Source organism: Carassius gibelio, chromosome B14, assembly GCF_023724105.1.
Source record: "Carassius gibelio isolate Cgi1373 ecotype wild population from Czech Republic chromosome B14, carGib1.2-hapl.c, whole genome shotgun sequence".
Classification (NCBI taxonomy): domain Eukaryota; kingdom Metazoa; phylum Chordata; class Actinopteri; order Cypriniformes; family Cyprinidae; genus Carassius; species Carassius gibelio.
In genome coordinates, this window is record NC_068409.1 from 17,532,000 (window position 1) to 17,555,830 (window position 23,831).

Sequence of the window (23,831 nt, forward strand, 5' to 3'; positions counted from 1 at the left end):
ATTTACTCTTGTGTTAGAATGATTACAAGCTTCCAAATGTTACAATAATAAAATAACATGAAGTAGTAGTTATGTACGTCGTTCTGGTTGCTCCTTCATCCTGTGTACTTCAATAACTGTCTGGTTTGGTTCAGACATCAGACGACTACAGAAAACTGTTCGGACTGCTGAAAGGATTATTGGTGCTCCCCTACCCACCCTTCAAGAACTGTATACATCCAGAGTGAGGAAAAGGGCTCAGAAAATCACTCTGGATCCCTCACATCCAAGTTACCCCATCTTTGAACTTTTGTCATCTGTCCGGCGCTTCACAGCCCCAAACACCAGAACAGTCAGGCACAAGAACAGTTTCTTCCCCCAGGCAATCTACCTCATGAACAGTTAAATGTTCCCCACTTACGCAATAAAAATGTGCAATATCCTTATATTTATTGTGTCCCCTCCATCCTAGTGCATCCCTGCATCTTACTCAATCCTATTCCATTATCATTTCTAGCACAATTGCTTATGCACTTATTTATTTGCCTAATTATTTTGTTGTTGTTGTTGTCTCTGTGTACTGGAAGCTTATGTCACTAAAACAAATTCCTTGTATGCTCAAGCATACTTGGCAATAAAGATCATTCTGATTCTGATATTTCTGTTTGAAATGTCATTTTATTGTAGCCAGCGTTACCTGGTTCACTTTCTTTATTTGTCAGCGTTTTGCAAAGAAGTGTAGAGGTGAATAAATAGAAGTTAATTATCAACAACAAAGCCGCACATGGATCCGTGTTGGCACTATGAGTGTTGCCATAGAGATGAATCATTTCAGAGTGTGAGTACGTGTAAAGCTGAGAGCCGAATCAGAGTTGTTGACGTATCATCATGCTAATTCAGACACGACGTGATGTTCTTTAAAAAGATCCCGAGGGGTGATTTATCTTTAAATAGGGAAATGATGCATGAAGCCATGTGTTGGGAAGGGCATTTTTTTAGTTTTCTGTCCTAAACAAATGTGTTTTTTTTTTTTTTTTTTTTTTTTTAATGGATGTTTTTGACCAAAACCACCTTTGATATCCCTCTGGAGAACCTGAAAACCAATTAGCATGCTGTTTTTCATTAACTCAGACTAAAATAATTCCCTGACCAACCACGAAACACAATGGCATTTTCTCAATAGGAATGATCTCTGTGTGACGGCCGCCCAATCCTCACAGGAAGCATATGTTCTCACACCTCAGATATGGGAACTTTCTGAGCTCGGTCTCTCTGTTTCTAGCGTTCATTCTTTCGGTGGGCGATACTGAAGTTTATCAGAGCTCTGGCAGCAGTTAAAACGGCAGTCTGTTTTCTCTGAAGTGATGGTGTGCTAAAGCACATTAGCACCTCTGCTGTGTTAATAGTACATAAATGAGTTCTCGAAGAAGCTCCCAGTTTATCATAATAAAATGTTTTATGGGTTAAGCTGATGAAGACTTCACGTCTCATTCCTCTCTTAACTCAAACACTTCATAAAGTTCCAGTCCTCCGCTCAGAGTTTTTAAAGCCCATGTATAACACGTTTAAATACAAACTACAATGTGCTTGCACAATAAACCAAACTACTTGTTCGAAACGATTCTTGTTTCATTGTTTTCAAAAGTTGGGGGTCGACAGTAAATTAATACATTTATTCAGCAAGGACACATTAATCAAAAATGACAGTTAAGATTTTAAAATTGTTACAAAAGATTTCAAATGAACGTTGCTCTGTTTGAACATTCTACTCCTCAAAGAGTCCTGATAAAAATTCAAAATTTCCACATAATTATTCAGCAGCTCAACTGTTTTCAACACTGACCTAATAATCAGAAATGTTTCTTGAGCAGAATATTAAAATAATTTCTGAAAGATCATGTGACACTGATTGGAGTTATGATGCTGAAAACTCAGCTTTGATCACAGGAATAAATTACATTTTAAGTTATTCAAATAGAGAACAGTAACTATTTCCAATTGTATTAATAGTTCAGAATACTTCTGTTTTTACTGTAATTTTTGTAAATAAATGTGGCATTGGTAAGCATAAAAACATCAGACAATTTCACTGTTCCCAGTCTGTTGAACAGTGGTGTATATCAACAGCTCCAACTTCAGATTTGGGTTATAAATGTGAGCTAAATGGGTTTATTGAGTAACATAATTGTCACTGAGAGCCCGGGTCACACAAATAGGCCCAATTTCCAGACATATTCTGTCTTTTAGAAGAGCCGAACACTTTTAGAGATAAACTTGGATGGTGTTTTTCTCTCTTTCAGAGGGGCTCAGAAATATCGGCATGGACACCAACTCTTTAGCGATGCCCATGTCGGACCCTAATGCTTGGGCGACTGCCATGAACAACCTCGGGATGGCTCCCATGAGCATGACTGGACAACCCATCATGTCAGGTAACTCACTATACTGCACAGCAGCATTTCAGGCTTTTCATTCATTCATTTTTTTATGTTTAATCACATAATGCACTACAAAAAAAAAATAAAATGTAGTGATCTTCAGTGCAAATATAGCTTTTGGATATATTTCAAAGATGCATGCTTCAAAGCCAGTCTTTCTCTGAAGTGTAGCCTGGTGCTTCTGTCTACTGGAATGTTGGAGATCGTGAAAACACTTGCTAGTAACATTGTTTTTTCCTGGCAGACTTCCACTCTTTTGCTGAGATGTATCTGTGGGAAAGTCTGTTTTTATAAGTTTTAGATGCAAGGAAATTTGACACATTTTCAGTTATTTTCTGATTGTCAATCATCATTTAAAAATAGAATGATGGACTGGTTGTATTCTGTTCCGGTTCTGTCTAAATGACCTGTTTTGGGATCCAGTAAGCTGCAGTATGGACCACACTGCAAAAGATCTCTGTATGTTTGCTGGTCTGAGGCTGATGCATCCTGTGGGCCAGAAGCAGAGCGCTCGACTGACTCAGCAAGAGTGTGAAAGTACCAGTGTGAAAACTTCAAACACATTCCCACAGTGCCGTCAGAGTGGCCAATTAGTCCCAGGGCTTTTTCATCTCATTGGTTGGAGCGGCTGTGTGACGCTGGGAGCCGAGGCTGTGTAATGCCAGCTGGATGGAGCTGCAGAACATCTCTGCTGGTGCGCATGAGTCACTTAAACCTACACATCCACAGCGCACATTTCAGAGCTCGTTTCTCTTTCGCACCGCATCGTTTATTAGCACGCACCAGAGGTGAGCGATCCAAAAATGCCATTGAACCGTTGATTTAATTCCAGGGAGATTAGAATGAAATGCATCTGCAAGACGGATGGATTTTCATCACACTGAAAAGAAAACACTGGAGGGTCATCCGACAGGCAGCAAACATCTCATTTTTGTCCTTTCTTCGGTTTCATTCAAAATGATGGGCTGCATTCATCATTATAAATGTCTTTTAGAATCATTTCTCTTTGGAGTTTCACAAATCACCTCCTTCGTCTTATTTAAAGTCCCAGTCGTAGATGTATGTGTGCGCGGGTGTACCCCGCTATAGGTCTATGTTTCAAATGAAGTGGGCCGTGGGGATGCTCTAGCCACCTACGCTACTTTTCTATCAAATTTAATTTGCGCTGTTTATGCGGCCGCCACGCAAACGTCTCAAGCTCCTGTTTTGCGAGTTCACCGCCCGAGAGCAAATTCTGGAGTCTGTCTAGTGGTTTCTAGACTGGCATTGGGAGGAGAGAAATGCTGATGGCAGTTTTATGAGAGAAAGACTATGCAGCTTTAATCTGCGAGCCATGCAATGAGCTGGAATGAAACGGCTCTTAGTGCTGTTAATGTGTCCTGGCTCCCGGGAGCTCGCTCCCCCAGTACTGTGGCTCTTTTATTCTAATCAGTCCCGCCGCAGGGAATTCTGGGAGCCTTTTTGCCTCCTCTTGCTTCCTGTCTGGCAGAGACCGGACGAATACAGATGAAGGCCTTGAATCAGGGCATCACAGCGGGTCACTCCTGCGTAAAGATATTTCTCCACTTTCCTCGTCCCTTTTTCTTTCCTTGATTGTCAGTGATTCCTTAGGCTCCTTAGTGGGAAATAATTTTGGTCTGAGCTTTCTGCCGACCCGTCCTTTCCACCGTGCTGTGGGGAGAACTGGGTGTGCTTCATGTTGTTATGACCCTGTCTGTTCAGTCGGCATTGGCTCAGGTTGTATTTTGATTGGAGGTGGAGGAAGAGCAGTACTGTCTGCCTCGAGTCGGACATCATTAATCACACAGAGGGAGCAGCTGCTTCCTCCAACATCCTAACAGTCTCCCAAACTAAACTCACCACAAACTCCATTCCGTTCCTGTACTCTGCCGCCTCAGCAAGTTGTGTGGAGTCATACGGTAATGAATATGACATGGAGTAGTCCATTCAGCCAACCAGCTAATCAGTCCTGCCTCCATTACACACAGAAGATGCTATAATCAACAGAGATGAAGTGTGTCTCTTTAAAATTCAGTGCACTAACTTATAAGCATTTGCAAGGATTGTTTAATTATAGCTAAATACATTTACCTTCAGTATTTATCTTTCTAATATAATTTTTTTTTTATTTTAGTAAAAATATATTATGTTATATTGTATTATAGTGTTCCTGTAGCTCAATTGGTAGAGCATTACGATATCAAGCGCAAGGTTGGGGGTTCGATTCCCCGGGAACACATGGTAGGTAAAAATTGATATCCTGAATGCAGTGTAAGTCACTTTGGATAAAAGCATCTGCTAAATGCATAAATTTAAATTTAATTTAATTTAATATATTATAAAATAATTTCAACCAAACAGCAATTGACAGCAGTTAACCTTTTTTTATGATTTCAATCTTATTTAATAGCAAACATAATGATACAAGTCGGGAATATTTACCTATATATAAATTCTTCTTTTTTAATTTATTTTCATAAAATAATTTATCAGAAGACAAATGCCGCACACATATTTCTGTGAACTGAAATTTTGTAACAATGATTGTTCAGTCATGGTCTCCAAAATGTATCTCAAAAGTATTGTGAATATTAGGGGCGTGCATTATGTATTTTCTACAAAATCGTAGCTGTGTGAGTTACTATTATCTATTATGTTAATAATTTAAATCAAAAATAAGAAAACCATTCCAAACAAGGTGTGTCTTTCAGGAAACCTATTATAAAGATAAGTCACTTGCTATGAACCAAATGTTTTTAACAAAAATGAAAACAATTGAGTGAATGATTCAATGACTCACTCAATAAGACTTATAATTTCCTATTTCATTATTCAAAATTCTATTTCCAAATAAAATGCATTTATACCTACTCTAATTTGCATAATACATTTTATAAATCTAAAGGTCACTTACGATGCCACTTTTGTCTAAAATGTCATATAATGTGTGAGCTAACCAACCTCAGAGAGTAAAGAAGCGTTGTGAAGTCAAGGCCTAAACTAGCCGAGGTACCAGCACTCAGAAAATCTACAAATTCCCCTAAAAACATTCAGATATGATTTTTGTCAGTATCACACACCCCTAGTGAATATTCAGTGTATCACTCAGCCCTTGTAGCTACAGTGTATTCCAGACGAGCACACAGTACTGTGTGTTTTTACTTGGCTTCGCTCTGGCTTGCACTTCACTGTGATTAATTATTCACAATCTCTGACCTGCTGTTCTCGAGCGGAGGAATCTTAGCCTCAGTCTTCTCTGTGTTGCTGTCTACTTTGAGCTACACCGTTTTGGATTGCGGCTTTGGAGATGGTGGTATTCCAAGATGGTTGGGCTCTTGTAAGTCGTAAGAAGGTGTTATGCCAATCCTGGCAATGTGTAACAGTATTCATTCACAGGAATGCAGTATGCACACTCTCACTTCTCAACTTAGCTCATTTCCCTAGTATAAGAGAGACTCCTGTGTCTTTGCAAACATCTTCCTCCAAGTCCACTGTTATTCTAAAGTCTATTATTTAGCATGTTTTTCTCTTTCTGCCCTCCAGAGCAGGTTTCTCAGCTTCTTGGGACCTGTGGGTTGAGTAAAGTGTAGCAGCTCTTGTCTCTTCATTCATCTGAATAAATAAGACTTCTGCTATGAATGCATCAAAGAGATATGTGTTATTGCTCTTCGGGGTGGTCCACAGGCCTTAACCGCAGCATATTTTTATGCCGCTCTATATTTCCAGTCTCTTTAGGCAGGGATTGTGGGTCTGCTGTGTGATACATTATACTCGCACAGCTCCGCAGGATTCATGGGGAGCTCATATTATGATCAATATCATCAGGAAAGACAGCTAATTGGAACAGACTCCAGCTGAGGTCTGACTCTTTTATGGCCTTGATTTAAAGCCACATTTACATTTTTCCCTCCACGTTGAAGTCAAATCTATTTACAGAAACACTGTCTGAGCAAATGAGCATCTGTCTGTCCATCCATCTTTCTCTTCAATCTCTCTGTCTATCTGAACAAATGTGTCCGTCTGTCTTTCACTGGATATTTAAGGATCTGTTTTGTGTTCTTCAACCATTTGGTCGTTTGCGAAATCCGTTAATCTTTCGCTAATATAAAAGAGCCAAGACTGTGTTCATTCCCATTTCTTCAGATCTTCAAAATGTGAATTCCTCCCTAACTTTGTAGATCTTAATAAGACTGTAATAGTTTTTCCAGCTTTATGTTGTGTTGCAGAGCCCATATTGAGAATCGACTGCTTGCTTCTTGCTAAGTGAATATGTTATTTGCAACATGCTTGAACTATGTGAGTTTTAAGCGCAGGAAACCATGCTTTAGACATTGCTCGCTGATCTTGACCGGTCAATTTATGAGCTGTTTGATATTCCTCCTCCAGCTCCTGTTTCAGGTTTGTCAGTCAATAAGCAGCAGCCTGCAGCAGTCATGAGGGAATCAGTGTCCTTTGCTGCTGATATAAGAGGACTGTCTGAACAGGAGGCATCTGAAATGATTTACCGTCAGAGTATTTAGATTTAGCAGATAGCTCTATGTAATGTAGTGATAACCAAGAGTACTTGATATAGCAGAACATTTAGTCCTGCTGTGCTTTATCCAGATTTAGCTTTTCTCTTGAAGCTGATTCTCACTCCTCTACTCTTAAAAATAAAGGTGCTTCCATCATGCTTGTAAAAAAGCTGGAAATCTTCTGTAGCCCTCCAATTTTTTAAGCGGCTTTCAGATTTAGGATGAGTGGCAGCCCTTTAAAAACTCTCCTGTAGTTTGCATGGGAGAATTGATATTAATTTAGAGAAATTGGGTTGAATTTCTGTAATCCACAGCAGTAGAAGCGTGTGACGAGGCCATGGTCATGATGAATATTATTTAGCTCAGTGGAAACATCTGGGGGTGGTGTATTTACTTTTTATGTTACCATTTATTGACTAAATGTGTTGTTCTCTGTATGTATTTGTGGGTTATTTATATGTCAAGTACAATTGTTTATACAATTTTGTCTGCGAATAAGAAAAAGTAAAAAAAAATAAATAAAGGTGCTTAACGATGCCATAGAAGAACCTCAATGTCTAAATGGTTCCATATAAGGCTGGGCGATATATATATATATATATATATATATAAAAAAAAAAGATGTCTCGATATTGTCAAAATTTTTACGATATTTGATATATATCTCGATATGTTTGCATTTGCATTTAAATAATAAAAAAACATGATTTTCTTTTGCCCATTAAAAAACAAAAACAAATTTTTTTTTTTGATTAAACAGCTAATTTAAGCAGTTAAAAAATCTAGACCAAGAGATCACTTAATGCTTTTAATTAAATGAATACAAGTAGGCCTATATGTAACTGAAGCAGTGCAAATTAAGTACAGAAAGTGCATTGTGTCAACTTTTTAGTGCATGCAATTCACAATTTAAACTATGCAACTGGGATAAGTATTTTATTTACATTTTTTTAACAAGTTTTAAAACAAGTCTGTCAACTGTCTGCGGTTTTAAGAGAAGCTCTGTGGCATGAAAATATGTTCCTACTGACACTAAAAAGCCACTTAGATGGGGAGCTATACATAAACATATCAGTGAAATTCCCAAGTAGTAATTCCAATTGGCCATAGCCTATGTTTCTCTATTCAAACATCAGCAGTCGAGTAATTGCATTTATTTTGCGATCACGAATGCAAACAATACAGTTGCGATCTCACGACAGAACACACACCGGCTGATCGCTCAATTCCAGCTTATTAGTGTTTTCAGATTATCGTCGGCGGCTCTTCCGCAATGAGGAGTGAGCACGTGTGCATGGTTGCCAGATTGCTTAAAATAAGCAAACACCGGGCAGGAAATGTATCCTTGTAACAGTGGAGCTCTGATTCTGAGATTTAAACTCTTGTTATCTGGCAACCGCTATCATTAAAGCTCTTGTAGTAGAGGGGCGTAGAGCAGTCAGCAGTTACAGGTTCCTTTTTTGGACATTCGGCGCGTTCTTTTGGGATATTCCCGATGTATTCAAATTTTACATCGTCGTCAAAATTATTCCGATATTATCGCTAATATTCGATATATCACCCAGCCCTAGTTCCATAAAGAACCTTTAACATCTGAAGAACCTTTCTGTTTCACAAGGTTCTTTGTGGTGAAAGAAGGTTCTTCAGATTCTAAAAAGGTAAGAAAGAGACAGTTCTTTAAAGAACCTTTAACTGAATGGTTTTTTGTGGAACCAAAAATGTTTTTTCTATTGCATCACTTCGAATAACCTTCTTAAGGACCTTTATTTTTAAGAGTGTTCTGATACCAATACTTTTCACACCTCTTTCCAGAGTTTTAATGTAACATCTGTTGTAACTTTTATTAGGTACATGGTTCTTGACACTTGGCTTCGGGCACTGTATTTATCAAATCTCACAGTTATACTAGTGAACTTTTGGTACAAATATTGTGTTAAATGTGTGGAGCTGCTATATTCACATCTGGCATTGTTTGGAAACAGCTGTGTATCTGTCCCAATCTCAGTGAAATGAGGAAAATTATGGTTATACAGGCCAAAATCTCATCTGTCAGTGCAGGCTTAGTGGGGTAAAGTGATTTCTGGGCCCCAGAATTCCTATGCGTGTAAAACTGCAGGTCTTTGGTTGCAGATTTCCCACAAAGACACGACGACTTATTCCACTGGGAGATGGTTTGCATGCCTCATTTGAGAATAGCCAACCTGCCTCCCGGGGTCTAACTGTGTCATTCTTCAGCGGTGCTTCTGAGGGGGGCGTTTGCGGAGGAAGACGGAGAGCGTGGCAGCAGTCGCCAGCAGCTCTCCACTGTTAAATGCCAGGCTGATTTTTCTGACTCTCTTGCTCTTTTGATTGATGGCTGCCTTTAAATGCAGCTGCCCAAAGCGAATCAAGGTTTTAGAAGTATTGCATATTATAAATGGAAGATCCAACACGGATTACAGTACAGCATCAATATTTAAAGTGTTCAAAGTTATCCCAAAAAGCTGTTCTTGCGGTTCGCCATAAATTTTGTTGGTTGTTATTTTTACGGTTTCTTTTGCATAATTTGAGATATTTAGCAGAATTTCACAACACTAAACACAACTACACAAGTTGTTCCAAGACTTCCTTCTGTGTCAGACAAAAGAATATATATTGAAAAACTTTGAATCTTCTGAAATGTGACCGTATTCTATAATATGATAAATTTAGGTAATGAACATGCACAGTTTGGTTATTGTGTGGTCACTTCATAATGATGTGAATAATAAGTACTTTATAATCTGAATTGTTTACATTTTTAGAATACATAATAGCTTTTTTCCCCACAAAGTGGAAAAAAATGTATAACATGGCACTGTGTAATGGGCTGAAAAAGCAAATTGACAGTAATTACCAGTAGATGGTGCTTATAGAAAGCAAAAATAGCCCAATTTCCCCTGTTTCTTACTCCTGCTTGTTGTGGAGAAGGAAATCAAACAGCACGGTTTCAGATAGCCATTCAGACTTTTTGTATTTACTATTTTATCAAAGAACACCAAATAATTAAATAATGACTATTATATTTAGTCGTTTTATACATTTGTACATTTTAATCTGAAAATGGCACTGAAGTTTGCTTATTATTTCCACTTTTTTTGTAATGTAATCATATAGAATTGCTTCTTGTTAGTCTTGTTAGCCCTTGTCCTTGTGTTTTTAAACTCTAGTATTTCTTGTGTTCATTGTTGGTTGTAGCGTGCAGATGTTTTCCATTTTGTTCTGTTTCATATTGCTTTGTTTGCATCCCTAGTGTTGATTATATGTACTGCATTGAACTACTTTCTTCCAGCTTTCTTGAAACATCTTTCTTTCTTTGTATAAGCAGGGAAAGGTAGTCATATGTTTTTGGTTGTGATGTCAGTAGTGCAACGATTTCTGAATGAAACATTTTTGCCGCCTGGTTTTAATAAACAACATGGGTGGACAGAAGAGTAATGTTGACACAGAACACCAAACTCTTTTATTTCCCATGATTGGTCCCCCTGTAGTCGAGCTTATCTATTTAAAGACTTTTATTTATCTTCACGTTTAAGAGACTACTCCATCCCAGAGTCTCTAACGTTGTTAGTTTTCTTCTGGAGTAGATGTTAACAGAGCTGAGACAAGAAAACATGGGTGTACTTTCAATGTCTGTTATTCCTCAGGCTTGAGAAAATCCTTCCTGGGCTTTGCTCTGAGAACAAATGTAAATAATCTCTGTTAAACTTTACTGCCCGAGGATATTCCCCCGTCTTTCCTTAATCTACACCATCCTGAGGATCCAGCGGTGGGAAATGATGTGGATTTGATCAATCTACTTTTGATTAAACTAGGGCAGGTTCTAAACAAACGTATCGTTTTATTTATCTGGAGAGACCGTTTGTTTTTTTGTGGATCATCGGTCTTATGGGTGCCATGAATAAATATCATTCCAAGCTCTAATTTTTTAACCGGCTGCTTCTCCAGGAGAGCCAGGCCTGTAATTTCTCAGCCTGCTTAATGTGCTGCGTGCCAGCCGAGAGCAGGATCCATAATTCATCAGTCCAGCGCCTATTACCTCAGTGCCAGAGCACAAGCAGACCTGCACCTGCTGCCGTGAGGCACATTAAAGACCTCAACAGAGGGCTACGTCCATCCTGACCAACACAGAACCATCACACATTACTCTTAAACTGCTAGGAGAGATGGGCCACGTTTCCCACACTCCAGACCTAAAGGTGAAGATTTTAAATACATTTTACATTTTCTTAACCCAGTTTATTGTTCATTGACTACTATAAGTAGACTGTATCTCCTAAAGTGTAAAGATTGAGCCTCTCAGGCACCATTAGAACATCAACGCGGTCAACTTATGGCCTACATTATCAGGGTTAGAAGGTTCTACTTTCTTGTTAAACAGTTTTCATTTACCACTGATTTTAAGAATAAATTATTGGTAGGTTAAGGGGTAGGTTAAGGCCTTGCTTAGTTTCAGAAATCAAACCCTGAGCTCTGTAGCTTCCTCCAGCTCTCCTCAGAGATACTTTCTCCATTGCATGTGGCATCTGGCCGTGCGTCCAAGCAGCTTTATTTTTGTCTCTTCCAACAGTCCTGATCTTCACCTTGACATGATCTTCTGCTGCACTCATGGATTTGTATTCTTTTTCGAGAGCAAGGGCTTCTTCCATCCTGACTCTTCATGTAGGGCAGAGTCTCTTTTGGATGTGCAGCTTCTGTACTTTTGACACTGGCCAAGACAAGTCTTGCAAGACTTTTGAGAAGACGTCCTGTACTAGATAGATTGCCAGGGTTTGGAAATGTTCTGTATTTGTAGATGGTATTTCAGACTGTGGAGTGATTGACTACAAAAGCCTTTGAAATTGCTGGACTAGTGAGCTTTTTTGCTCAAGTTTCTCTCTAATAGTGCTTTAATCTGGTTTGGCGCACCTGATTCTAATTTTGGATATTGCAGAGATAAAATTAGTGGTGTAGATTTTCCACACGTTGACGTTATATTTGTTTCAGATGAGAGAAATGTGTTTTTTCAGTGCACTTTTTTCTTTATTTGTTAATATGATGATCCAGTCTCCTTTTGTCTAACCCTTTTACAGAGTATGAATGCTATTTCTCATTATTTCTTCTAACATCCTTCTTTTTTTTCCATATTCTATTTTTGGTTAGCATGGTCCATTAACACATTATTATAGATGTCATTAAACTTCTTTTTTCTAAATATTTTACAATTTATAAATGTGTGCGTCTACACACACACACACACACACATAAATTCTCCACAAGAGCAGTTCCAGATTTACTATGATGCCAGACTCTGGGGAAAGTCCCGCCCATTTGTGATGCTCTCTGCCCTATTAGCATATACACAGCTCTGAGTGAAGAGCAGCAGTCCAGCATTACTGTTCTCTTGCTGTAGCTGCTGGATGAACAATGTCAGCGCAAAAGAGTCATTAAAAGTGTTGTGTGTTAGGAGGGATCAAAACCAATGTTTAGTGAGCAAACATCCAGACTACAGACAAAGTGAGTATCACGCATCATATTTTGTTTTTCGAAATAGCTTCTTTGCTCTCTGTAAGGCTAATGTTGCTAAAGCTACCATTGTCTCTGGCTGTGTTCACTAATGCTACCTTCACGTGATACCAGAGTGATTGTGAATAGGAATGTGGTAGTTAAAAATTGAATTTTGAAGAAATGTGAAGTCAGTAACATGGTCACCACCAGTTAAACCATAACACCGGTGGTATGCCCACGAACATGAACTCTTGTAGCTCCACCAGGGTTGCCAGGTTTTCACAACAAAACCCACCCAATTACTACTCAAAACTAGCCCAATCATAATATTTCACAATAAAAATTGCATTCCGGTGGTGTAAAACACACGTTTTTGGTAGGATTCCCATGGTAAAATTAGCATTTTAGGGGCTAAATATCATGTTATTGGGGTCTCTTAAACCCGTGGGAAAACTGCAGACTTGGCAACACTGAGCTTAGCACTCATCTGAAAATGGATGAGAGGAGCAGCAGCTCATTTACATTTAAAGGAGACAACAACAAAAAAACAGCGCGTTTTGGCTCATACCCTAAAAGTGGCAATTTCAACAAGCTATAACAAATTATTTGTGGGGTATTTTGAGATGGATCTCCATATACATACTCTGGGGACATCAGAGAACAATTTAGAATATTGTATTAATGCATTATATGGCACTTTTAATATATAAAACTTTATTATTTAGAGAAGTGTGATTAGACTTGAAACAAACTTTTAATGTTTAAATCAAAAAACAAGTATGACTATGCTTATTGCTTTTCAAAATGTGTTTTGAAATCTGGGCCAGCAGAACAAACCCTTATTATTGAGCCTGTTTGAGAACTGATGCTTTGCTTATTATCCCTAGGATTATAATGTTTTCTTCTGCACTGCAGAGGTAAATGGATCATAGGCTGGAAATGATGCAAGTCTTTCTCAGTAGTGCATTCAAAACCTTCTGGATCCTTATTTTATCTCCATTGCTTGGTCACACTGACTTGGACATGCTACTTCACAAGGATTTGCCTCTGGTTGTTTTGTATGTGGGATCGAAAGGTGCAACTTTGAAAGTTTTTCATGTTTTTTATGTTCCTTTGGCTGCGGTTAATATTTCTCTTTCAAAACCATATCCTTTGAAAAATCCTTTTTTACCCTTCCATTTTTTTGTCATTACTATCAAGGGTTTTCCTGTTCATCCACATGCATGAACCTGTTGATAATACCATATAACTGCAATTAATGCATTTGACTGTTAATTATGTTCAACTAAAATATGTGTTATTCATGATTGAAGCACATCAAGTCTTTTAATTTCAGCCCAGAAATCAAATTGCTGTAAGAAGTCAAACTAACTCAACGTAATTAACACCTTATTTGTATAGAACTGCAGTGTTATAATATTCTGACTGAGTAGACCACTACTGAGCCGGGAATGAGTTTCTAATGAGAATGTTTGTTTCCTGCAGTTTCACTGATATTGTTTTCCTTTCATCAGACTCTCTTAATGATTAACACGTATCTTGTAATATCTGAAAGCAAATAAGCCTGTTTTTAATAATATCTGTGTTGTTCCTGATAGAGTATTGAAAGGAATTGTTCACCCAAAAATAAAAATTGTGAAAATGTAGTCACCCCCCAGGCCATCCAAGATCTAGACAAGTTTTTTCTTCATCAGATCTGGAGTAATTAAGCATTGCATCACTGTCTCACCAATGGATGCTCTGCAGTGAATGGGTGCCATCAAAATGATTGCCTTCACAATAATCCACAAGTAATCCACTTCAGTCCATCAATTAAAATTTGTGTTTGTAACCAATGCTTCAAATGGATTTTGATGTGAGAGACCACAGGAGATGTACTTTTCGGTTTGGACTCTCATCTTGATGGCACCCATTCAATGCAGAAGATCCATTTTTCCAAATCTTTTGTAATTAAGTAGGTTTTACTGCATTCTGCTCATTCATTTAAACAGCAATAGCATTGTGGGAGCCTTAAAATGCTAACTTTTGCAAACAGGTTTCAGAATGGATGTTCATGAAAACAATACCATCATCATCTCTGTATAAAGTGTAAAAATGCTGTGTTCAGTCTGTAGGCGATATGTATGTGTGCAGGCGTGTAGTGTTTCTTTATAAAGTGACATTGCCATCGACTGATGGATCCCCTGGGGATCGTTTGACATCGCTGTTGTCTGTACACAAAACTTTTTAAGAACACGAAGGAAAAAGTTTATAATTTTTAGTACAAACACCTTTGGCAAGCTAAAATTTTGCATTGTTGTAGCTGAGAAAGAATGGCCATGCAGGAAAAGCCCTAATTACTTTGTACTGATTTAGACTTAAACTGGAATACACAGCTGAAGCCGTGGCATCCATACCATTGAGGGTCATCTTATCTTCTGCCTCCATTAGTGTCTGAGAGACAGAAATATCAATACTAACAGAGTCATTAAGGCAGGCGATGAAGTGGTCAGCTCCTCTGTCTCCATGTTGGACGTCCTGCCCTGCTTCTATCATTGGTTCTTCTAGAGAGACCGTGCTCCGGACCAGTCTCCTGACACGTCTGCCAGTTCAGAGTAATTCTACACGCTCCAGACTGACCCTCCTGTGAGACCGCTTCATGCCCAGCAGTTCTCACAGACCATCATCTGTTCATATTTGGCTTTCCTATTTCTATGTCTGTTACTATCCCCTAATAGATTTTCTTAACACTAAATTAAGCTGTCTGATGTAATAGATTTCTAGTTTTCTCTGTCCTTTTATCTATCAGATGGATGGATGGATGGATGATGGATGGATGTTTGGATGGATGAATGCTTATTGGATGGATGTTGGATGGATGAATGGTTGTGTGGATGGATGGATGTTGGATGGATGGATGGATGGATGTTTGCATGGATGGATGGATGGATGGATGATGGATGGATGGATGTTTGGATGGATGAATGCTTATTGGATGGATGTTGGATGGATGAATGGTTGTGTGGATGGATGGATGTTGGATGGATGGATGGATGGATGTTTGCATGGATGGATGGATGGATGGATGAATGGATGCTTGTTCAAAAGATGGATGGATGCTTGTTCGATGGATGAATGTTGGATGGATGATGGATGGATGGATGCTTGTTCAATGGATGGATGGATGTTTGAATGGATGGATAGATGGATGATAGATGGATGTTTGGATGGATGGATACTTGTTCGATGGATGGATGGATGGATGGATGAATGTTTTGTATGGATGGATGGATGTTTTGTATGGATGGATGCTTGTTCAATGGATGGATGGATGTTTGAATGGATGGATGGATGGATGGATGATAGATGGATGTTTGGATGTTTGGATACTTGTTCGATGGATGGATGGATGGATGGATGGATGAATGTTGGATGGATAGATGGATGGATGGATGGATGGATGGATGGATGGATGGATGAATGTTGGATGGATAGATGGATGCTTGTTCGATGGATGGATGGATGGATGTTGTTTGTTTGTTTCAGTTTAGTTCGAGGCATTGGTTACTTTTGAACTGATTTGCCTCTCGAGCTGACACATATTTTCTTCTAATTTGTTTTGTCTTGTCTTAACCACCAGTATTTTTTCTGTTTTGTTTTTAATATATTATAACTTTTTTCATTATTTGTATAGAGATATTTTAGGATTAAATATGAACCCTGAAATGTGTTATTGCATTATTTATTTACAGTATAGTGCATTTATTTACTCTGCGATTTACATTTCATAGATCTTTACCCTCAGAACTTTCTTTGCTTTTTTTTCCCCAAGCAAGAGGCAGAGCATGTTTATCATATATTGCTGCAAATAAGGGAAATATGTGAAGTGTGTGAGTTGAGTGCTCTTAGTAAGGTGAGACAGCCGTTTAAACTCTCCTCAGGTGCAGGGGACACCTCAGAGAGCGAGACCTTCACCATTTCCATTTCAAAGAGCTCCACGCTGTCATGCAGCTGTAGTCTAAACCAATACCTGTAAATGAAAGCTAGTGTTCACTTTCTTTGCCCACAGATGGACCACTTGCGCATACATAAACAGCTGGAGGAATGAGTCAGTAAAAATCTATTCATTCGGAAAGCCTTTCAAATATGTATGGGACTTATAAGTTTATTTATCTTTAAGGGAGAGTGTTTAGCTCTCAAAGCTTTAATTTGTGCCACAACAGAATGGTAGCAGCGTGTAGACGGAATTGGCTTTTATTAACTCAGTCCCCTGTGATGTCCTCTCTTCTGTTCCTGCAGATTTTGACCCCAGCCTCGGCATGATGACTGGAATTGCTCCGATGAACCCCATGATGCCTGGCCTTGGGCTTGTGCCCCCGCCGGTTTCGCAAGACATGCCCATCATGAAGGAAATCATCCACTGCAAGAGCTGCACGCTTTTTCCACCCAATCCTAGTGAGCGTCTCCCTTTCTCTCTCTCTCTCGCTCGGCTGCGTTCCAAAACCTAATGAGCTGACTCCACAGGCAGCATTTTAAGGCAACCTTAGATTTCTTTTAGCCAAATACTGAGGCAGAGTTGCATGAAACCTTCTCTGAAAACGCAGTCTCAGAATATATTGCAGCAAGTACAGTTGTTTTGATTATGCAATGCTAAAAAATATCTAAAAATTGGCAAACACTTAATTTCGATAGTCCACTTTAGACATTTTACTGACTATAACTTTGCAACTACATGTCAACTAACTCTCATAAGAGTATTAGTAGGCTGTACGGATTAGGGTTGGTAGAATAAGTACTTGCAAAGTTTCTTATAGTCACTAGTTTGTCAGTTGATGGAGCATCAAAATAAAGTGTTAATGTTGACTACTAATAGATTAGCATTGTGTCTAAATTGGACTATTAAAGTAGACTGTTACCAAATATGGCATGATGGGATTGTTTCTCTGTAACCTTGTGAAATATTGTGCTTAATTGTATTGATTGTGCACTTGTAGCACTTGTCGGTGATGTTTTTAAATAAGTCTTCTGTTATGTTTTTACACACAAATTGTGTTGCTCCATCAGTATTCACTAAAAAGAAAGATTTTTTCTCAGTGTAAACCCTTGTGAAAAAGAAGAGCATTTAATTGTTTAAATGTGCACTTAATGTTAATATTGTAAATGGATCACTTAAGTGCTCTTAAAGATCAGAGACTTTCATGAAAATATTTCTTAACACAATAAAGTGCACTTTGTAGTAAAGTCAAATTAAAAGTTTTACTTTAAAGTACATTTCATCACAAATAATTGTTTTAATGATCCTTTAAAGAAGTAGAGTTGTTTGAATAACATAGTTAAGCACGTGTAAAATATTTCACTTTTTATTTTTTATTTTATGCAAGTGTAATTGAAAATATTTCAATAGAAATGAAAATATTTCTACATGTGGCAGTAAACTTTAACCATATTTCAAAGTCAGTGGAAGTAATTCTGAAATTATCCTGACTACATTTCATTGTAATTACATTCAAGTCTCAGTTTTTCCACAAGACGTATTATTTTAAAGTCTGATGTTTTCTGTAGTTGGTGTTCTTTTTTTAAAAGTACGCCAAAGAGTGCTTCTTTTTCACAAGGGTTTTTTTCTTTCAGAAATCGTTCAGGACGCCACCTTAGAAGTCAACTGGCTCTGTAGGCAGCAAGGCAGCTCACTAGGTTTGAGAACAGATCTCACATCTCACTCTATGCATGCGATTATAAGCAGTATTTGTTACCCTCATGCATTTTAAATGATATTATTGACTCGAGCGATATGATCTGAAATGCTGACCCGATGGAAAGCCTGATATAGTCATGAGCAACTATGCGGCCCAGATATGATTTAATATTATAATTCTATAAAGATGCAGCGCATGTCACCTTGATGAGATGCAGATATGATTTTGAAAGCCAGCTGTCAATCAAATCCTCAGACTGGCGCTTGATAGAAAGCCTGTGTTTTTATTTGAGAGAGGAGATGTCATCGGTTCGTCCGTGTTTACCCTTTTATCCCCTCATCCCAGCCGCTGAATAAGCTCATCTGAATTCATCTCCTGTCACAGAGAGAGAGGTCAGGCACAAGAATGAAACAGGAGGGGGCTGTCCGGGGGGACAGGGGGTGAAACTCTGTCTGTAATTGGACAGTTGACCTCTAAGGAGACTGAGGTATTCTGGCATGTAAAATATGCCACTCAGCAAGAGCAGGGTCAGAGGAGACCGTGATTACCTGAGAGAGCCCGTGTCCTTCACACAGCTGTAATCACAGGCTAGATGCTCTCATAACGCTACGGTCAGCCTCACCTGCAGAGTGTCCTAACCCACCTTCCTGAGAGAGAGAGAGAGTGATGGACTAACACGTCTGGCTCGATGCACGCTAATAATCAAACAAATGATTGGAGACGCTGATTGATGCCAGAGCATGACGTACAAGAGGAGCATTCAAAAGCCAACAAGACAATCCTCACCTGCTCTCAAGTGAAACTTATCCTTTCCAGAGAAAGCAACAATTACCAGTGAAATAATCTTAGAAACTTTGAATGATAAATAGAGGCTCTGTTGTAAAACCAAGTAAAGTGCTTGGGAAGGCAGCATTGTAAATTCTCAGGGAGCATCGCATGTTTCTTTTGTGGTGGAGGTAAAGGAAACCCTAGAATGCATTATGATAAGAAAAATGTGCTGTGGTTTTCATGCTTAATATAATACTGTGCTGTTAGCAACATGTTAGTGTTAGACATATGGAGTAATAAATGGACACTTATGACAGGGGGCTTCAAAACAAAGGTGGCAACCCATATTATGACGATTTACTTGCAGAACTTTCTAAAATATATAAGCATAAATTCATTAGAAAATCATATATTTTATAAATCACTTATTTATTTAAATTATTATCCATTTGAAATGTTTAAAATATATTTGTCAAATATTATTTGGAATATTAATTTACTTACGTATTTTTTTTTCTACAGTGCATACTCAACCATTCAAATTATTATAATTATTAAATATTTTTACACTTCAAAATAAAATGTAAATATATATATATATATATATATAATTAATTCCTGTGATGCTCCGCTGTATTTTCGGCATCATTCCTCCAGTCGTCAGTGTCACATCATGATCTTCAGAAATGATTTTAATAGTGAAAGTGAAAGTGAAAGTGAAGTGACATTCAGCCAAGTATGGTGACCCATACTCAGAATTTGTGCTCTGCATTTAACCCATCTGAAATGCACACACACAGAGCAGTGAACACACACACACACACTGTGAGCACACACCCGGAGCAGTGGGCAGCCATTTATGCTGGGGCGCCCGGGGAGCAGTTGGGGGTTCGATGCCTTGCTCAAGGACACCTAAGTCGTGGTATTGAAGGTGGAGAGAGAACTGTTCATGCACTCCCCCCACCCACAATTCCGTCCGGCCCGAGACTAGAACTCACAACCCTTCGATTGGGAGTCCAACCCTCTAACCATTAGGCCATGACTTCCCTAATATGATGATTTACTGCTCGAGAAACATTTCTGATTATTATAAACAAAACATTTTGTGCTGCTTCGTATTTTTCTGGAAAATTTCGAATGATTCATTGATAATAGATTAGTTATTTTACCTTTTATTTTAGTCATTTATTATTACTTTTGACCAATATAAGGCATATTTTCTTAAAAAAAAAAAAAATCTAGCTGATTCCAGTAACAATTCTGTTAAGCAGAAAAAGTCATTGAAAGCAGAATGAAGATTATAATATCACGGTTGGTTAATTGCAACTGTAACATAATTAATTGCATTATTTTTAACATTTTTGACACAGTTTTTCTCAAATCTTTCAGCACCCCTTGAGCCCTCCTAGTTTGAAAGCGCTGGATTTCAGTTTGGCAGTGATTGAATGTGTGTGGCATAATATGAACCAAAACAGAAAAACAATAACAAAACACTAAAGCAATCACGTTATATTAACCCTACCTCATCAGAAACTAGTTTTTATCAGTGTGTCATATTATGAGTTCGCAAGAGATGACGTTGTGTAGTTTGTTGTCAGTACTAATTCAAGAGAACTCGTCCATTGTGTGTAGAATGTGAAAATGTATTGAAAGCGTGTTTGATCGTCTGTACAGGAATCTGATTTTCTTTGGCAATGCGGCCGTGTCATCATTCACCAGGATCGATTCTTCAATTGACAACAGAAGCAGCCCGCTGTATATTGATCCTAGGCTTGCAGAACAACAACATGAAAAGCCCGGCTCGTATTCCCTCGCCGTCTCTCAGCTGCAGATTAGAAATGAATGACACCTGGTCACTCCTGCCTTCCCTCCTGGGCTCAGGGATCAGGCAGCGCATGGGTAATTATGCAACAAAACCCCTTGTGATTCTGGAGCATCAGACTCTGTGATTGTAGTTTTTAATGATGAGAAACTTGAAAGAGACGGCCATCACGATGAACGCAGCGAGCACTGTCTGATGAGATTTGGGCGTCTCCTCTCATCTCGTTCAGACAGAGCAGGCTATCATGCACATATCTGGCATTATAACCAGTCGCTTTTGTTCCGCACCAGTCCGTGCAGAAGTGGACTTAATAGCTGGTGACAGCCGTGCTTTCCTGACTGCGCCATACAGTAATGCATTCGGGGTTATTCTCACCTCCGATGCCAGAAATAAACACACAAGTCCTTTTCCCAAGGGCCTATGGTGGCTCATGCCATTTAACATGACATTTTACAAACTCCAGCCTCTCTACATCAGCACCTGCTCTCTTATTTGTTGCAGGAGTCTCTTTTCCTGCTTCTCTTTAGCCTAACCTGTTTTCACTGCTTGTATGCCCCATCTTTGCTCTCGGTCTGCTCTTGTGCTCTTCAAGGCAGAATATGATGGGAGATATCAGCGTTTATAGCATATGTCATTCATCAGTGCTTTTTAAAGGGCAGCGGCGTTGGCTTTGATTGGAGCTGTATTAACAACACACAGGCTTATTGCTGTCAGCTTCCCCTCTTGTTATTTATTAGATCTGACCGATGGGGATGTTTTATTCAACTCGTGGCGTCTCGGTGAATCGAGCGCAGAGCTGTGCTTAAATCTTTTCTCGGCTGACTCTTTCTAATAAGGAGACAGGCAGCTCATCTAGCAGTCGTACTGATTTCTGCTTTGTGTTTCTGTCATGGACACACATTGTGTGACTGGTAATGTTTATTGGTTTTATGCATTTTGATACTTGAGTCACACTTAAAATATAAAAAATATGAGAATGCCACTGCAGTAGATGGGAGAATATCAAATATCAAAAAACGAATGATGCTGGAGCTTTTTTTGATTTAACATTTATTTTAAATAACTTTTTTTAGTGCATGTATGAAGTCAGTTGTCCTCAGATAAAGTGCATCATTTTTGTAAAGTAAATAAAAAAATATTACCGTATTTTGAATGTTTTAATTAAAAATGGTTTTAAAGATTGTTTATACATACATATACACACACAACATTCAAAATATACATTTTTAATAAAATTAATACTTTCTAAATTCTTAAATGAGTATACTAAATAATAATAAAATGTACATTATTTATAACAATGTTAAAACTAAATGATAAACCGTAGTTGTTCATCAAAGAATGCTGAAAAATTGTCAGTGTCCACAAAAATATTAAGCAGTGCAATTGTTAATAAGAAGAAGAAATGTGTCTTGAGCAACAAAATCTGATTAATAGAGTGATTTCTGAAGGACCATGTGTTTTTCTGTATATGTGTTAAATTTAGTATTTGAGCATGCAAGCAAACTAAATGTGTCTGTGATTGATGGTGGCTGATGATGGCATAAGATCTGCTCCGTAATCTATTCCGTCCCGCAGCTCCAGCACAGCTTCACAGCTTCCCGACCCATCAGCCCCAGTTCGACTCCACTCCATCTCCCCATCGCCACCACCACCTCATTCTAGTCCACTGTGCTTAATAAATGGCCATCGACTGTCGTTAAAAGGCCTGGCTCTCTGAAGGACATTGAGTTCTTGGAGAGAGAGAGAGAGACCGTCAGGTCAGCCTGCATACGCTGCCTTTCTCTGCCTTCTGAACGTCCAGTGTGCCCTGGCTCTGTGCCTGAGACTGACCTTTATATCAGGCAGAGCTCTCTTCTTCTACGAGCCGAGAGAGCCGTGTCACTGTGGTTCTGCTTCTGGCTCTGTCAGTCTGGCCAGTTTCCTCACTTCAGCCCACTCACGACACACATCACACACACCTCGCTCCTCTACACCCGCCTTTAACCTCACTTACACACACAGCTGCCTAAAATAACTACTGGCTATGTCTCAAAGCCATGGGATGCTTGCTTTCATTCTTTTATTTCGGTATTTTTCATATTTCAGGTTTTAGTGCACATTTATGTGCTTTTGTCTTTTGTATTAGTTTCTTTTCACTTTATCTTATTTTCATTTCAGGGTTGTTGTTGTTTTTTATTAATGGGAATGATTTAAGAGATCAGTTATTAGTCAGTTATTACAATGCCTTGTTTTAAAAAATGAATGATGTTATTAATGTTGTATATAAAGTGTATGGACCAAGAGAGCGTTTTGGGGCAGTAAGGGTCTCTAACTGAATGATGTAGTCAGACCTTGATGGCTTTTTTGCGATGTTTTTTTCATTGGCATGTTCAAATCTGTACTCATTTCTGGCCATTTTAGGTATTTATTTAATTTTTTCAGTACCCTAGTTAAAAAACAAAAACAAACATATGCCATAATATGCATAAAAATACATTTATTTACTTCAAATCCATTAACATATTTATTGACGTATCATTTAAGACTTACTGAAAAACTTTGGTGTTTTTATTGCACCATGCACATTTCTTAATTCCATGCGTTTTCATATCAGAGTTATAAAGGAATATTTGATCTCTGTATAACATCAGTCTTTAAAGGCAAGATATTAAGTCTAGCTCAAAGTATTTTAAACCATCACGCAGTTGTTTGAATCAAAGATGAAAAAGATGGTGTTATTGAATGTTGTAATAAAACCTCACCTGCGTTTTTGGGCAGTGTTTGACTTTTCAACCTGATCTGTTCATGCCAGACTTCACAGAATGTGTGAATGCTTGAATCAAACCCAGAACCTTTTATGCATCACAGACTATTCAAACCAAACATCTCATTTTTTTAACTTCGTATTTTGGGCAGCAAACCTAGACAAAAAAAATGCATTTTATTGCATTTTCCAACATTGCATAGCAGTGTGTGGAAATGCAATTACTTACGATGCACAAAAGTATGCAGCGTACTCTATTTAGACATTCTATGATGTCCAAAAATGTGAGTATTGTGATAATTTAAATGCACCATTAAATTCTACAAATCTGTTTAGGTTCAGTATAATTGCTTGAACCTTGCTGTGATGCCAAAAAATGCTTGTACG

The 23,831-nt window shown here is 38.4% G+C and overlaps 1 protein-coding gene across 6 annotated transcripts in view; it reads left to right on the forward strand.

Moving 5' to 3' along the window:
• Positions 1-23,831, forward strand: part of LOC127971379 (ecto-NOX disulfide-thiol exchanger 2) — a 189,885-nt gene that overhangs the window by 124,966 nt on the left and 41,088 nt on the right. For 4 of the 6 annotated variants that reach the window (XM_052574356.1, XM_052574361.1, XM_052574362.1 and 1 more), the window contains 3 exons: positions 2,280-2,411; positions 16,715-16,870; positions 18,044-18,106. In XM_052574356.1, the coding sequence (XP_052430316.1) occupies positions 2,280-2,411; positions 16,715-16,870; positions 18,044-18,106 (351 nt within the window). The remainder of the gene's footprint in view (positions 1-2,279; positions 2,412-16,714; positions 16,871-18,043; positions 18,107-23,831) is intronic. The other 2 variants (XM_052574358.1, XM_052574360.1) reach the window with 1 other exon arrangement.